We start from the raw sequence: 15,182 nt of genomic DNA, 5'->3' as shown, positions 1-15,182 counted from the left end.
CATGATAGCAATGGGAAAACATAAGAGCCCCTGAATTGAGATATGACACTTACCCAAGAACGTGCCATTTGTATCTCTTCCTCATCATATAGTGACGTGGGGGGTCATGCCTGCACCTTGTGAATATGTGTTGAAAGCAGCAGCAGAGACCATTCATCTGTTACCATTACATCCACAGGCAGGACCCTGAAATGCAGAGGCCCCCTTCCCTGTCCTGTCACAGTAAAGTCACAACGAGCTCCTACATGGAGACCTGAGAGGTCTATCAAGTCGTCAGATGCCCTCCTTTCCCACAGATGCCCACAAATTCTGGTACCAGTGGGGAATGTGGGGTGCACAGACATGCCCGCCTTGCAAACCCATGTAGAGCAGACTATTACCGCCCCTTAAACCAAAGTATGGCTTCGAATTACATTTCCTGTGACTGCTACATTAGCATTTGTTAAGCAGAGCTCCTTCATTGGACGCTGAGCATGCAGTTCAACAAAAATGACAGGGAAACTAATAGACCAATTTTTTATCCTCACAGGTCCTGAAGGAAGGACACAGCACGCCTGGAAGGGCCACATGGGGAGGCAGAGGCAGGATGCACCAGACAAGGGCAGGACCCAGGGCACATGCTTTTATTAGGGTTCATGGGAGAAGTGACTTGGGGTTCTCAAGTTAAGCCCAGATTGGTCAATTGAAACGAAAAACAGCAAGGTTTTGGTAAGCTCTGCAGGGATCTATCCAGGGGGTATACAAGCTGAAGTCCCTCACAGGCAGGGGACACTTGCTCACAAGAGCTGCTGGAGAAGTAATAACAGGAACTTACATTCACTTGTGAGTCTGTGACCTGCTGTCTGCACAATAGTGTATGCACTAGTGGGAGGGGCCAGTGTCACTTCAAGGCAACTTGGCGACAAAACATGGATTCTGAGGCAGCAATATGGTAGTTTAGCTAAACTCTCTACAGCACTACTGTATCACCTTTATTGTAACCATCATAATTCTCTAGTAGTTACAATCAGGAGAAGAGAGTACAATATGTAAATTATGGGGAAAATAGCCTCACATTATTTGCAGATTAAGAACACAAAGAAAAGGGATTCCTAATGCTGTCCTTCCCCAGCATCACCGAATAGCAATTGTTGACTAGCACTGTGACTAAGGTGGGAGAGGTCAATGTAGGTGGCAGAATAACAAGTCACTGACTACACATCAGTGTTAGTACATTAAAATCATTCGCGTTTTTATTAAAAATAAAAGTTCACACGTAGTTTAAATAAAGCATGGCAAATATCCTGTAAGATCCATGGACGAAATACAGATACAAGCATTTAAGAAACATTCTGGTTGTTCTGATATAGTAACCTTAGAGCTCCGTTTTCCATGGATTTGAAGACTGGGGCTCATTGTTTAGGAAACATGAATGTACAATAATTATGCACTCAGGGATGAGTTTCTGTCCTTTTCTCAGGTACCTCTAAGGACTTCTTTTTTTTCAACCACATCAAATAATACTCAACGACGCCTATCTTTCGCTACTACAAAAATACATCATGGTTTTAATGAACCGCCACGTATTTTGCTTAAAGAACAAGTGGAAAAACTAGTTAAAATTCAGAATATTCCTGTCTTACGTTAATGCGGAGAACGATGTCCTGAACACCTACCTGACAGTGACTTACATCAATGTTCTAAGTCAACCAAACAGCATCTCCACTTAGATTTCTTCCTACATTGTGTATTACAGTGCCCTCAGCCTTCCAGGGAGAAGGAGATCTGAGTGAATCCCACAAAACATACAAGGGCTCTCAGATCTTTGAGGCAGCAACAATCTACCCATGATTCATACACACACACACTAGGTGTAAAAATACAGTGTCAAGTGACTTTAGAGAGGATTTACATTAATATTTCCTTTTGAAAAACAAAATCGTTGAGTAATGTCAATATATAAAAATACATTGAAAGTAATACCTGTCCAACATCCCTCCCTTTCTTAAGTTGAAACATACTAAGAAGAAAGTTTTCTAAGTTTTTTAACTTTTGCTTATTTACTGTAAGTATTCTGATTTAAGGTAAGCTGTGAAGGGTGTTCTTGACTTACTACTCGCTAATGTCAATTCTCTGATATTCCACATTTGATTTTTGATGAACACTTCCCTACATTTTTTACATCTTAAAGTCACTTTATAGCAAAAATTCTGTGGGGTTTTCTGAAGTGTATATTTTTGACACAGGTCTTTCATCGCATATTAGAAATGGAGAATTTCCCTCCAGTATGTATTCTCTGATATTGAGGGAGGCTCTAGGTCCTGCAATAGTGTTTTCCAAATTCTTCACTTACAATACTTCTGTCCATTATGAATTCGCACATGTCGAGTAAGCTGTAAACGGTGAATAAAGGCTTTTCCACATTCTGTACATTTGTAACGCTTCTCTCCAGTATGAATTCTCTTATGTAGACTAAGATGTGAACACCGGTTAAAGGCTTTGCCACATTGCTCACATTTGTAAGGTCTCTCTCCAGTATGAATTCTCACATGTGTAGTAAGCTGTGAACGGTAAATAAAAGCTTTTCCACATTCTCCACATTTGTAAGGCTTCTCTCCTGTATGAATTCTCTGATGTTGAGTAAGACTTGAACTCCTAAAGAAGGCTTTACCACATTCTCTACATTGGTAAGGCTTCTCTCCAGTATGGATTATCTTATGTGTAGTAAGATGTGAACGCCCATTAAAGGCTTTGCCACACTGTTCACATTTGTAAGGCTTTTCTCCTGTATGGATTCTCCCATGTACAGTAAGATGTGCACGTTGAGTAAAGGCTTTGCCACATTGTTCACATTTGTAAGGTTTCTCTGTAGTATGAATTCTCTCATGTCTAGAAAGATGTGAACGTCGAATAAAGGCTTTGCCACATTCTCTACACTTGTAAGGCTTCTCTTCAGCATGGATTTTCTTACATCTGTTTAGACTGGGTAATCGAATAAAGACTCTCCCACAGTGATTACATTGGTAAGGTTCCTCCCAAGTATGAATATTCTCATGTTCAGTAAGATTTAAAGATCGGTTCAAAGATTTGTAACTTTCACTGTATTTCTTTGTCTTCTCTACAATATGACGATTCTGATATATAATATTTGAGCTTTGATCAAAGACATTGCCATATGTACAATGGTTCTCTGGATACTGAGTTGTCTGATACTTATTAGGATTTGACCCTTCTCTGAAGTTTTTGCAAGAGTCATTGAATTGATAACTCCTCTCTCCATTACACGTACTCTGGTAATCATTGAAGACAGAAAGGAATTTAGTAAGGGCTCTAATTTCATTAAACATGTAAAGTTGTTCCCAATACCACTGTGATACCTATGGAACCATGAGGCTTATATACATACCCTCCCATTATTTTCTATAATGAAAATTAGAGAATTTGGAACAAGGAAGGATTTTTTTCTCAGTGAAACAGATTATTCTGCAAAAGTAACTGCCTTAAAGTGACAGTTTTCCCAAGACGTCTTATATCTTTGATCTTTTTGGCAAATTTTACTATGAGTAATGGTCCCAGTTTGGTTATGTCCATCATAATATCCCTCAGTCCTTCACAACCCCTCTCACATTCCCACTTTTTCAATAAGGGTACATTCTCAAGGCCACACCTTCCAGATCTTACCAGAAGCATTCTGTGGAATGAATCTTCCATGTCCAGTGTTGGCAACAAGCCCTGGGTGTCTTCCGAAGGCATAACTGCAAGGCACCAAATAAATTATTACTCTTCCTACAGTCAGGTAAATTCTACTGCATGAATGTGATACTTATTATAGGACTTAGGAAGATGGCGTAAGAGCTAGCACAAAAATTTTGCTCCTCTATGGAGAGTACTAATCATTTTAGAAGGGAGTTCAGAGTTAACAGCATGCCTAGGAAAGAGTCACATCTAAAGGGAAAGAAAAGTTGCTTATGTTTGCTGATAATAGTCGCTAACGCTCCCTGGCACACCATGGCAATACTGCAAGAAAACACCAATTCCCAGTTTCTTCTCAGGAGGGAATTAGCTGAGTATACTGTGTGTCCAATGGTGTCCTTTCACTGCAGCTGCCTGAGGGACTCATTTATCTTCTGCATGACACCAAGTGCTAAGGGAATGGCAGTGCAATGTGAATGCATTGTGGTGGCCACTAAGAAAAATGGTGAGTAATTGTTCAAACACCACAAAGACTGCAGTACTGAAGACAAACATCAAGGATAGGAAGGTACCACTGCCTCTAAAGAAGAAATAGAAAACATTTTGAACTGGAAAATAACACACAAAAAACACAGAGAACACACTTCCCCAGAATTAGTTTGACAGCCCTCAGAATTTCAAGCACAGCTTCCTGTTATCTGTGTTCTCCTGTACAAAGCAAGTACAAAGCCTGGGATGGTGGCTGTTTCTTCTCACAAATCTCAAGAAAAGATCACAAGGCACATGAAGAACAGAAAAACATGGTCCAATCAGAGGAACAAACTAAATCCCCACATACTGGCCCTAAATTTACAGAGCTATTAACAGCCTGGCCAAGAATTCAAAATACACTCTCAAAACTTTAAAATGTTTCCAGTTACCCCCATGATAACCACAATAAAATAGCTATACCAGACACACAAAAACAAGTGAGAAAAAGATCAGAAGCATGTCACTGTCAAAAAAAAAAAAAAAAAAAATCATAGAAACAAAATGGAACACAGTAGAGGGGAAAAGTGGGACAAAGGAGCTACAAAAAGTGCAGAAAACAATTCTAAAATGGTTATAGTAGTCCCACCCTGTAATATATTAGTTTAAATGAAAGCAGATGAAATTCCCCCAATTAAAAGACATAAGTTGGCTGAATGGATTAAAAAATCAAAATCCAACACCTGTCTACAAGAGACTCATTTTAGATGTGAAGACATGAGGTCAGAGTTAAGTTAGCGACCTCATCCTAGAAAAAGTGCCACATACCTCACTGCTGAATCACTATGGTCACCTTAGAAGTTCTCCCCTTGGGAAGCTATGCACTGATGCCAGTGCCTAGTCCACCCTTCAAAGCAATTTTGGAACTCTTTTTCTGGAATGGCCATCAGAGCTGTCGTCATGTTACCCTTGATGTCCTGAATGTCATCAAAATGTCTTCCTTTCAATATTTCCTTTATCTTTGGGTAAAGGAAGAAATCACTGGGGGCCAGATCAGGTGAGTAGGGAGGGTTTTCCAATAGTTATTTGTTTCCTGGCTAAAAACTCCCTCAGGAAACAGGGCTGTGTCAGCTGGTGCATTGTGACACAGAACCATGAATTGTTGGTGAAAAGTTCAGGTCATCTAACTTTTTCATGCATTTCCAAATAGCAAACTTGGTTAACTGTTTGTCCAGTTGGTACAAATTAATCATGAATAAACCCTCTGACATCAAAAAGGGTTAGCAACAAGTTCACAAACTTAATTGTCAGACCTCGTAACTAAAAGGATGGAAAAAGGAATTCCATACAGAGCAGTTACTGAAAAAAACATAGGTGGCCATACTAGTATCAGAGAAATACACAGTGTCAAAAAGTGTCACAACATAAAGAATATTATGTAATAATGAAAGGGTGAATTCACCGAGAAGCTAACAATTATATTTATGTAAAAATTGTGCAGCAAAAACAGTACTGTGGTTCATGAAAACATTATAAACACAACTACTATATGACCCAGCAATTCCAATTCTGGACATTAATCCAAGAAATACCAAAAAACAATTTGAAAAGATATATGCACCCCTACATCCACTGCAACATTATTTAAAATAGACAAGAAGTGCTAGCAATCTATGTGTCCATCAATAGAGCAGTAGATAAAGATGTGATAGATACACACAGTGAAATGATATTCAGCCAAATCAAAGACGGAAATGTGGGCAGTGGCCACATCATGGAAGGACCTAGAGGTTACTATGCTGAGTGAGATAAGTCAGACACAGAAAGACTAATAGCATACAATTTTACTGATATGTGGAATCCAAAAAACTAAAAGCGAACAAATAAAACAAATCAGAAAAAGATTCACAGATACAATTTACTGATAGTTACCAGAAGAGAGGGCCATAAGGAAAGGTGAAAACGGGGTTGAGAGGTATGAACGTCTAGTTACGAAATGAGTAAAACATGAAATGTAATGTAGCAGAGGGAATATAGTCAATGTTATATCATGATACCTTTGTCAGGTGGCATATGAGTCCTTGACTCAGCATAATGATACTTCGTAAGATATGTAAATGAAGAATCACCATGTTATAAACTGAAACTAATATAATATTGCATATCAACTATACTTTAATAATAGAAATAAACAAATAAAATGGTTGATCACATTTTGAATCACAATGAAAATTTTAATATCTTTCTACTGTTTCAATTTTTGTAACAATCATTATCTTTATAATACAAAAAACACCAAAATAACAAAAATTTTTTTTAAAAGGGCCATATTTGATAGTGCTGTACAATGAATTAAAAGATTTCATTAGAGTTGATGTAATATTGTCAGAAAATTGATATGTAAAATCTTCCCCATAAACATGTGACTCATTGTGTTTATTCCAGGAATGAACCCATATCTGGAACTGTAATGAAAATGTTATTAAATACAAAGTAAACTTAATTTCATATACTTAAGATTTTTTTCAAGGCAAATTCTTAACCAAGTTTTTGCAATCCATAATATTAAGTTCTGAACTCCCACGTTTGAAACCAAATACTATGCAGCAAAAATGAACACGTCATCCTCATCAAGAGTACAAGATGAGAAGCCACAGACTGGGAAAGAATATTTGCAAAGACACACCTGTAAAGGTCTGCTATGCAAAGCACACAAAGAAGACTTCAAACTGATCAATGAGAAAACCACAAACCTGATTAAAAAATGGGCCAAAGATCTAAACAGACACAACATCAGACAAGACATACAGAAGGCAAAATGATATATAAAGAGATGCTCCACATCATATGTCACAGGGAAATGCACATGAAAACAATGAGAATTAAACACACAGCAAATTAAACACCACTACACACCTATTAGGAGGGGCCAGAACCCAGAACACGGACAACAAGTGCTGGTGAGGGCGTGGAGCAGCAGGAACTCTCACTCACTGCCGGTGGGAACGCAAAATGCTGCAGCCTTTGGGTACAGTTTGGTGGTTCTTTCAAAAATACATACACTAACCATATGGGCCAGCAATTGTGCTCCTCAGTAACCAAATAGTTGAAAATGTTTATCCACCCAATACCCCACACATGCGTGTTCACAGCAACTTTATTTATAATTTCCAAAACTAGGAAGCAACCAAGATATCTGCCAAGAGGTGAATGGAAGAGTGGACTGTGGCACACACAGAAAATAGAATATTATTCAGTGCTATAAAGAAAAAAGCTTTCCATGAAAAGACATGGAGGAAACCTAGATATACATTAAGTGAAAAAAAGCCAATCTGAAGAGGCCACATAATGTATGAGTCCAGCTATGACATTCTAGAAAAGGCAAAATGATGGAGGCAGTGAACAGATCACTGGTGGCTCGGGTTTAGGGGAGGGACAGATGAACAGGCAGAGCACAGGGAATATTCAGGGCCGTGACACTACTCTGTATGACACATGTCATCATAAATGTGTCCACACTCTCAGAATGCACTGCCCCACAGTGAACCCCAAGATGGACAATGACATGTGAGCTTTGCTTCATCTATGTAACAAATGTACCACTTCGGGGGGGAATAGAGGAGGAAAGCTGTGCATGTGGGAATTCTCTGTGACTTCTACTCAATTTTGCTGTGACCTAAAACTGCTATTAACATAAAAATCATCCTCAGACTTCTGTTTCTCTGAACTATCTGATCTCAGGTCCATGTATCTTTCCAGTAGTTCGTTATGTTCACACAAGAATATACATGTTTGTATCCGCTATTTTAAAAAACCCAGTGTCACCACACACCAATCAGGATGACCACTGTAGGATGACAAGAGAATTAGGATGGTCAAAGACACACAAAATTATCAAGTGTTGGCAAAACTGTGGAGAAACTGGAACCCTTATGCACTCTTGGATGAAATATTAATTGGTGGAAACAATATGAAGGTCTTCCAAAAAACTAAAAATAGAATCCTGCTATTATGCAGCCTTCCCACTTCTGAGTACATTTCCAAGAGACTTCAAAGGAGGCTCTGCAAGAGCCATGTGCACATCCATACATACTATAGCATTATTCACAAAACCTGAAATAGGTGGAAGCAACCTAAATGGCCACTAAAACGGTAAAGAAAATGTAGCATATACACAGAACAGAATGTTATTCAGCCTTGAAATAGAAACAGATGCTCTCACTTGATACAATGCAGACAAACCTTCAGTACATTCAAGTAAAGCTCATGAATCACAAAGACACAGATACTATAAGAGTCCACTTCTGTGAGTCACCTAATGCAGTCCTCCTCATAGAACAAAAGGAAGGCGTGGGGTGAACGGAAATGAGGAAGTGCTTGTTTAATGGGTCCTCAGCCAGTTTTGCAAGATGGAAATTTCCAGAGATCAGTTGCACAACAATGTGAATATACTTAACATGACTGGACTATAGTTACAGGTAGGAGATTTTTTAGTCAAATTTTTGACAGAAATTGAAAATGAAAAATATCATCTAAAAGACATACAGTTATAAAACATTTCAAAAATTATCTGGAATTCAAAAAAGTGATTCTCTCACAAAGAGAACATAAAATAACCAGTAAATAGATGTAAAATGAAGACTATTACCACAACTACTTAACTACGCAGGATAAGAAAAGACTGACCATTAACTAAGGAAAGAAAGAAATAAGTCATGCACAAAGTCAGGATAAAATGATGAGACAGGTTAGTCAGTATGATTGCTGGTAGAGGGAGGGGAGGGAGGTGGGGTTCCCTGGTGGAATAAACAAAAAGCAGCCATATCCTGAAACTTCAGGTTCTGGAATGTCTCCTTCACTCCAGGAAAAAGATAGGAGAACACACGTTGAGGTTAATAATTATCTCAAATCCCTTCTGGCCGGACAAAGGAGCAGATCTGATAGCTAGGAATGGGTTAGTTCATTAATCCCTTCAGAATGGCAAACAGGACAAACCTGACAGATGAATTCCATTAAAAGGCTTCAGTCCCCTTAGTAGGAACTTTTGCTCAGTCACTGGGCTTCCCAGTTTCGGGTACCCTCTCCCGCTTGGGAGCTGCAACCTCTTCTGCTGCCTCTAATAAACTATCTTCCTTTACAACTCTTTGCCTCTCCCTGGTCTGTGTGTTCATTCTTCGGCTTCATGAGATAGGATCCCGGCCCACACCCAGAAACTGCTGGCAGATCCAACATTATTATATCAATGATACACACAAACATGCACCTAATTTTAATGACAACAGACATATGCCTGATTCCTTGTGAATCAAACCTCACATTGTCTTAAGTGTACTGAGCTGAAAATTGTCATTAGCATTCATAATGTATGAGTAACAACCAAAAAAGAAAGTAACAAAATTTGAGGAGACTACCATAAAATAGGAAACTCACTGTTATGGAATTGCAAAATAACAATAAGAGAAAATGGATCTCCAGAATTCTTAACACTACACAAATGTACTATTGAAGAGAGTCCTTCTGTATAACTCATTTTCCACAGTGAGTGTGGTCACACAAACAGCAAGCATTCTGAATCATTGGAGTATGTGTTGTAGGGCAAGAAAACTTCACAGACAATACATTAGAATCATTCATAAACAGCTCTAAAGAAAAATTTTAATAAATAAGCGTGGAAATGACATTGGAGGAATTTTTAGGTTATTAATATATTGCTACTATTCTTACAGTAAATATGGAGGCTGTAATGCGTCATACAGAGAAAAACCCCTTCGTTTCTAAATACAGGAACAACAAAAAAGTTGTAAAATACCACAGAATCAGTGACCTATAAAATCAACATTTAAAGTTAAAGTACACCATTACTGAGCGACATGCTGAGGAAGGCAGACAACAAACCTCAAGATTACTTTTTTCCTGAAGTAAACTGAAATTGAGGAAGCAAACATTATCTGAAATATGGGAGCCTAATAATTCTAAACCTCACTTCTTACCAAAGGAGTTCATTCTAGCACATGTATCAGCACTTCTCCATCTAAAACCACTAATCTGACAAAGATCTAATCAGAAAGTGAAAACATACAAAACAGGCCCAGGTAGCTTTGGACTGAACAAGATAGAATCATAACATGACAGTCATTAAGAAATCAGGGAACAATGGAGTCTCCTATTATTATGGACAATGTTCTAAGCTCCCCCATGGGATGAATTCATTTAAGAATTCTGTGAGGTAAACAGATACATTAAACTATTCTAACATGGAGGAATTGGGGAGTACAGACTCGAAATTTCTAATGTTAGTTCATACAAAGAAAAAGGACATTTTGAAGTGAAAACAAGTTTATGGTTTCTCACTTTAGGGAGGTGACTAGTGCTGACATAAAATTACTGAGTCTGAACTTTGCAGGGTCATGTTTGAAGCCTCCTTAGGATTAGAAATTATAAAGCAGAAAACATGAGACATGTGTCACCAGTGTCTCTGAGATTTCTGCTCCAAATTCCAGGACCTCCACCACTTCCTTCACAAACTCCTTACATGAGACAAGAACAGAACTTTAAAAATGGCTTCAGGGAGAATTACTCAGCTAGAGCACAGATTTTCCCCGGCCCCTGAGGCAATGGAACAATTGCCACACCATGGCGGCCCCCACAGTCCAGGGGGAGGACATCGGCCCTCACTGCGATGAGACCCAGATCACGGAGCAGGAGGACCGTCCCTAGAGGATGTAGGAGCACGGGACGTGTTGGACAGGACTGTCCTCTGTGACAGCAACAGACAGAAACCTGGGCTTCTCACATCCTTTCCACTGAAGCGGAGCTTCCCAAACCACATCTTAAGGTCTGGCTCCTCCAGGACCATTGGCCCTCTCACCTGTGTCACCTGCCTCCTTCATTCCCACCTACCTGGGTGGATGGACACTGTCTTTTCTTGCTTCACATCCCAGGTCTCTTTCATTCTCTCCAAAAAGGAGACTAGGTCTGGCTTAGAGACAGCAAGACCTGTTTATTAGAAAAAGGAACATGGATTTTGATGGAGATTCTTCAATTTCTAATCCAGTATGTGCTCAGTTGGGAAGAAAGGACATTGCAGAAAATTAGAATATTCTAGAAAAGGATGCCCCCCAAAACACTTTTCTGACAGCACCTTTACTCTATTAGACAACGTGGAACCTGAGTTCCACTCCAAGGGCATCATGAAGACTTCTTTTCTACACCAGCAAACCCCCAATTTGCTTCTTTTCTACACCAGCAAACCCCCAGTTTGCTCCTCAGAGCCGGGATCTGAAACTACCACACAAAGCAGAAGCTCCCAGGAGGCGCTGTACTGATGAAGGAAACACAACCCTGCGGTGGGGTAGGAGTTCTGGAAGGAAGTCACCCTCACCCAGGGAGCACAGGTTCCTGTAGTTCTCCAGCATCACGTCCATGTACAGTTTCCGCTCAGCTGGGTGCAGACATTCCCACTCCTCCTGAGAGAAATCTATGGCCACATCCCTGAATGTCAACCGTCCCTAAAACAAAAGACATATTTACCACGTGGCCACAGGCAAGGTCATAAAATGACTCCATATGAAAACAGAGTTAAGAGAACTGGTTTTTGACCTAGAAGAGTGTCTGGAATTAAACAGTAAGGTCACTGACAGTAATAATCTTTAGTATATTTTCTGAGAAAGGAGGATAACATACAGACTTTCCTTTTCTGGAAGATAAATTTTTAGGCATCAACACAGGCATGTGGATTTTTGTGTATTATATTTGTATCATATAGGATACATTGTGTACATTTCTTGGCTGGAAGTGACATGGCAAGTTAGAAATGCAAAGTACTTCTCAAATTTTCATGTTGACAACAAGGAACTGGACTGTTGGAAAAATGCAGATTCTGACTGAGGAGTCCTGGGGTGGGGCCTGAGTTTCCACATTTAACAACATCACTTTTGATTAGTGACACCAATGTCTCTGTTCCATATGTCACACTGTTCAATAGCACAGAGGAAGGAAACAGGGAAAAATTAATACATGACTTTGAGTTTTATGGAATTTACACTTCTCTTAGAAGCATAGCAACACAATTCTTTTTGAAAACTTACTGTATAATAGAGAACATTCTAACTGTATTTTATATATTGATTCATAAAGAACATAAGTAATCTAAGAAAAAATCTTAATCTTCTTCCTGTATGGGAATATTTTGTGAAGCATTTGGTAGAATGGTAGAGCTTGGGTTTTACTCCAAACTGTTTCTAGAATTTATCAAAAAGGTCCACAGCAATATGTATAGACAACCCTCATGAACATTCATAGCAGTTTCTGTAACTGAGAAGAGAAACAACTTAAACAAGTAAGTAGAAAGAATAGCTCAAACCGTGTTAAGACACACAGACATATGGGAACTGTGTGCACATTAAAATTGACAGAGAAAGAAATTTTCACGTCACTGAAATCACAATTATTTTCAATTCTGTAAATCTCATAAATGTTTTTGTGGATGATACTCTGTATTTTATAAACACAATAGGGAGAAGAACACACAATAACATAAGTTATAGGGGCTTTCTCTTTGAAAAAAATTGCATGTCATTTGTGCTGAGCTATACATTACAAATTACCACACTTCAACACTTTAATATGATTCTTGTAAACTTTCTTGAAAACACAAAAAGGGATGAACTAGAGAATGTCTGTGACATGAGTGTGGAATACAATGAAAATTTACAGGAACAAGGCCTGACTGATGAAAGCCTCCACTCCAAAAGCCAAGTATCTCTAGTAAAGAAAGCTGAGGGCCTGCAATTCCCAAAGCAGAGAAACTAGGAAAAGGGAGTTTCAAGAAGAAATGTGATGGTTTTTGCACATCTCTGTGTAAATCCCTCCAGACCCTTATTAACGATAAAGATAAAAATGTTAACTTCATAGTGAAGACAGGACCTCAACCAAGTGAAAATCAGGTGGAAGGAACAAGTGGGTATCAGCTGACTGAGACACACGGAAGAACACACCATCACTGCTGTGATGTTACCGGCAAAAATGAAGAAATAAGGAAATCATAATGTGAATCTGATCATAAAAACATTAGTTTTTTACAAATTTCAATGCATTTATATAGCTCCCACGTTTGTAACTCTAATAGTGCATTTAAACAGTCTTTCTTACCAATCTAGTGAGCAAGTCTCTTCCAATTACTTATTGTTTCCCCCAGAACTCTCCAGCCTATTCTGTGCACTGAGGCATCCTGGGTCCTTGTGCACATTCTTACCCCCGTTCTACAGCCCTGATGCTGCAGTGACGGGACATATGAGGAATGACAATTAATTTTGCGACCTTGCTGCAATGCTGTTGCTAAGCTTTTTTTGATATGAGAGGGATTATTCATTATGAATTTGTACCAACTGGACAAACAGTTAACCAAGTTTACTATTTGGAAGTGATGAAAAGGTTGCATGAAAACGTAAGACAACCTAAACTTTCGCCAATAATTCATGGCTCTTGCATCACGACAATGCACCAGCTCACACAGCACTGCCTGTGAGGGAGCTTTTAGCCAGTAAACAAATAACTGTATTGGAACACCCTCCCTACTCACCTGATCTGGCCCCCAATGACTTCTTTCTTTACCTAAAGATAAAGGAAATATTGAAAGGAAGACATTTTGATGACATTCAGGACATCAAGGGTAATACAACAACAGCTCTGATGGCCATTCCAGAAAGAGTTCCAAAACAGCTTTGAAGAGTAGATTAAGCACTGGTGTTGGTGCACAGCTTCCCAAGGAGAGTACTTCGAATGTGACCGTAGTACTATTCAGCAATGAGGTATGTACCACTTGTTCTAGGATGAGTTCGCAAACTTAATTGTCCGACCATACACCTACACCTCCCTTCTTCAGGACACTGAGCATCTGACTCCACCTAACAGGGACCTTGGACACAACCACCCTGACGGGTGGATTTGTCACAATGGGGATGTTTTCAGTACTTCAGGGTCAGTAATTCACGGTGAGAATTACTCATCTCCTTAGGGAGCCTTAATGGACAGAAGGCAGAGAAGGCTCTGGGAGAAAGGGCAGAGTGTTCTACAGAGCTGATCTTGACTCTCATGAGAGGAAAAGGAAAAAGTAAGTAGTTGAAAAGAACCTCACTAGGCAGAACTTCAGGAGTAGAGAATTAAAGGTGGCAGGTTCTAAACCTACGAATTTTAGGAGGAAAAGCAGACACAACTGGTGACCCAGGGCGGAACGCTTACCTGAGAAGCAGCCATTTTGTCCTCCTCCTGCTCTGGTTTGTTTCCTCAGGTGATGTTCCAGGGAGGAATCACGTGGACATCTTGAGAATGTGCCTTCAAGGGCGTGGGCACAGGCCCTTCATCTGCTTCCTCCAAACTGACAGGCAGAACCTTGAAATGATGATAAGGTCGTCCTCTCTTGTCCTTTGTCACAGTACAGTCAGGGACAAGGAGCTCCTAAGTGAAGACAGAACTGTGAGTTTTTTCTTTCCTGTCTTCACGTGCCCTCCCCTCACACAGGCACCCACCCATTCCCATACCAATGAGAACGTGGGCTGCTCTCCTGGCCCCCAAAACCCAACACAGCACCCCATTACCTCCCCTGTCCAAAGTCTGCTCTCAACTCTCAGAACTGTGTCCAGGAGCCTCCAGCTAGTCCCTGGCCTGACCTTAGAGTCGCATGAACACCTCACTAATACAATGATGCTCCACCCAAACCACTTGTCCAACTCCCAGGGGGAGGGCACAGGTCACATCACTCCTTAAAATTCCCATGTGACATAGGAGGAACCAGAATGACAAGTTTTGCTTCAATGACCATGCAGGTCCCTGGAGGATCAGGGGCCACTCTAAAGGGGGCCATTACAGTTCTGCAGGTCTGCAGGGGGTCAATGAAATGGCATCTCTAAGTCTCCCTGGGGTGCGGACTTGCCACCCAGACCTGTTTCCTGTCACACTGGGCTACAGATCCCAGACTGCACAAATGGAGCTCTGGGGAGTGTGAGGGATTGAGGCAGGAACGTCTAGAAGGGTTGGCTCCTCAG

At 40.0% G+C, this 15,182-nt stretch overlaps 2 protein-coding genes across 2 annotated transcripts; both read right to left on the bottom strand.

The window, feature by feature from the left end:
- Positions 1-1,204: 1,204 nt before the first annotated feature.
- Positions 1,205-14,517, bottom strand: LOC148757494 (uncharacterized). Its single transcript, XM_088800585.1, is given in 4 exon segments — positions 1,205-2,327; positions 2,329-3,269; positions 3,661-3,734; positions 14,380-14,517. Coding segments are annotated over 3 exon segments (1,110 nt in total). The 5' UTR covers positions 3,733-3,734; positions 14,380-14,517; the 3' UTR covers positions 1,205-2,230.
- LOC148757493 (KRAB domain-containing protein 5-like) lies at positions 9,774-14,520 on the bottom strand. The gene is made up of 3 exons (XM_088800610.1): positions 14,380-14,520; positions 11,522-11,648; positions 9,774-11,136 (listed from the first exon to the last, which is right to left on the bottom strand). Exons 1-3 carry the CDS (start codon positions 14,392-14,394, stop codon positions 11,027-11,029), a joined length of 252 nt encoding a protein of 83 aa, XP_088656736.1. The 5' UTR covers positions 14,395-14,520; the 3' UTR covers positions 9,774-11,026.
- Positions 14,521-15,182: the final 662 nt, after the last annotated feature.

Source organism: Rhinolophus sinicus, chromosome 8, assembly GCF_057876585.1.
Source record: "Rhinolophus sinicus isolate RSI-liver-muscle chromosome 8, RSI-T2T, whole genome shotgun sequence".
Classification (NCBI taxonomy): domain Eukaryota; kingdom Metazoa; phylum Chordata; class Mammalia; order Chiroptera; family Rhinolophidae; genus Rhinolophus; species Rhinolophus sinicus.
The sequence above is the reverse complement of the archived record's forward strand: the minus strand, read 5'-3'. Positions and strand labels throughout refer to the sequence as shown.

Excerpts from the sequence above, each read along its gene's own strand:
- LOC148757493 (XM_088800610.1), bottom strand. Across the intron at positions 11,137-11,521 it reads CAGGAACCTGTGCTCCCTGG|GTCTTGCTGTCTCTAAGCCA; the intron begins GTGAGGGTGACT and ends TCTAATAAACAG.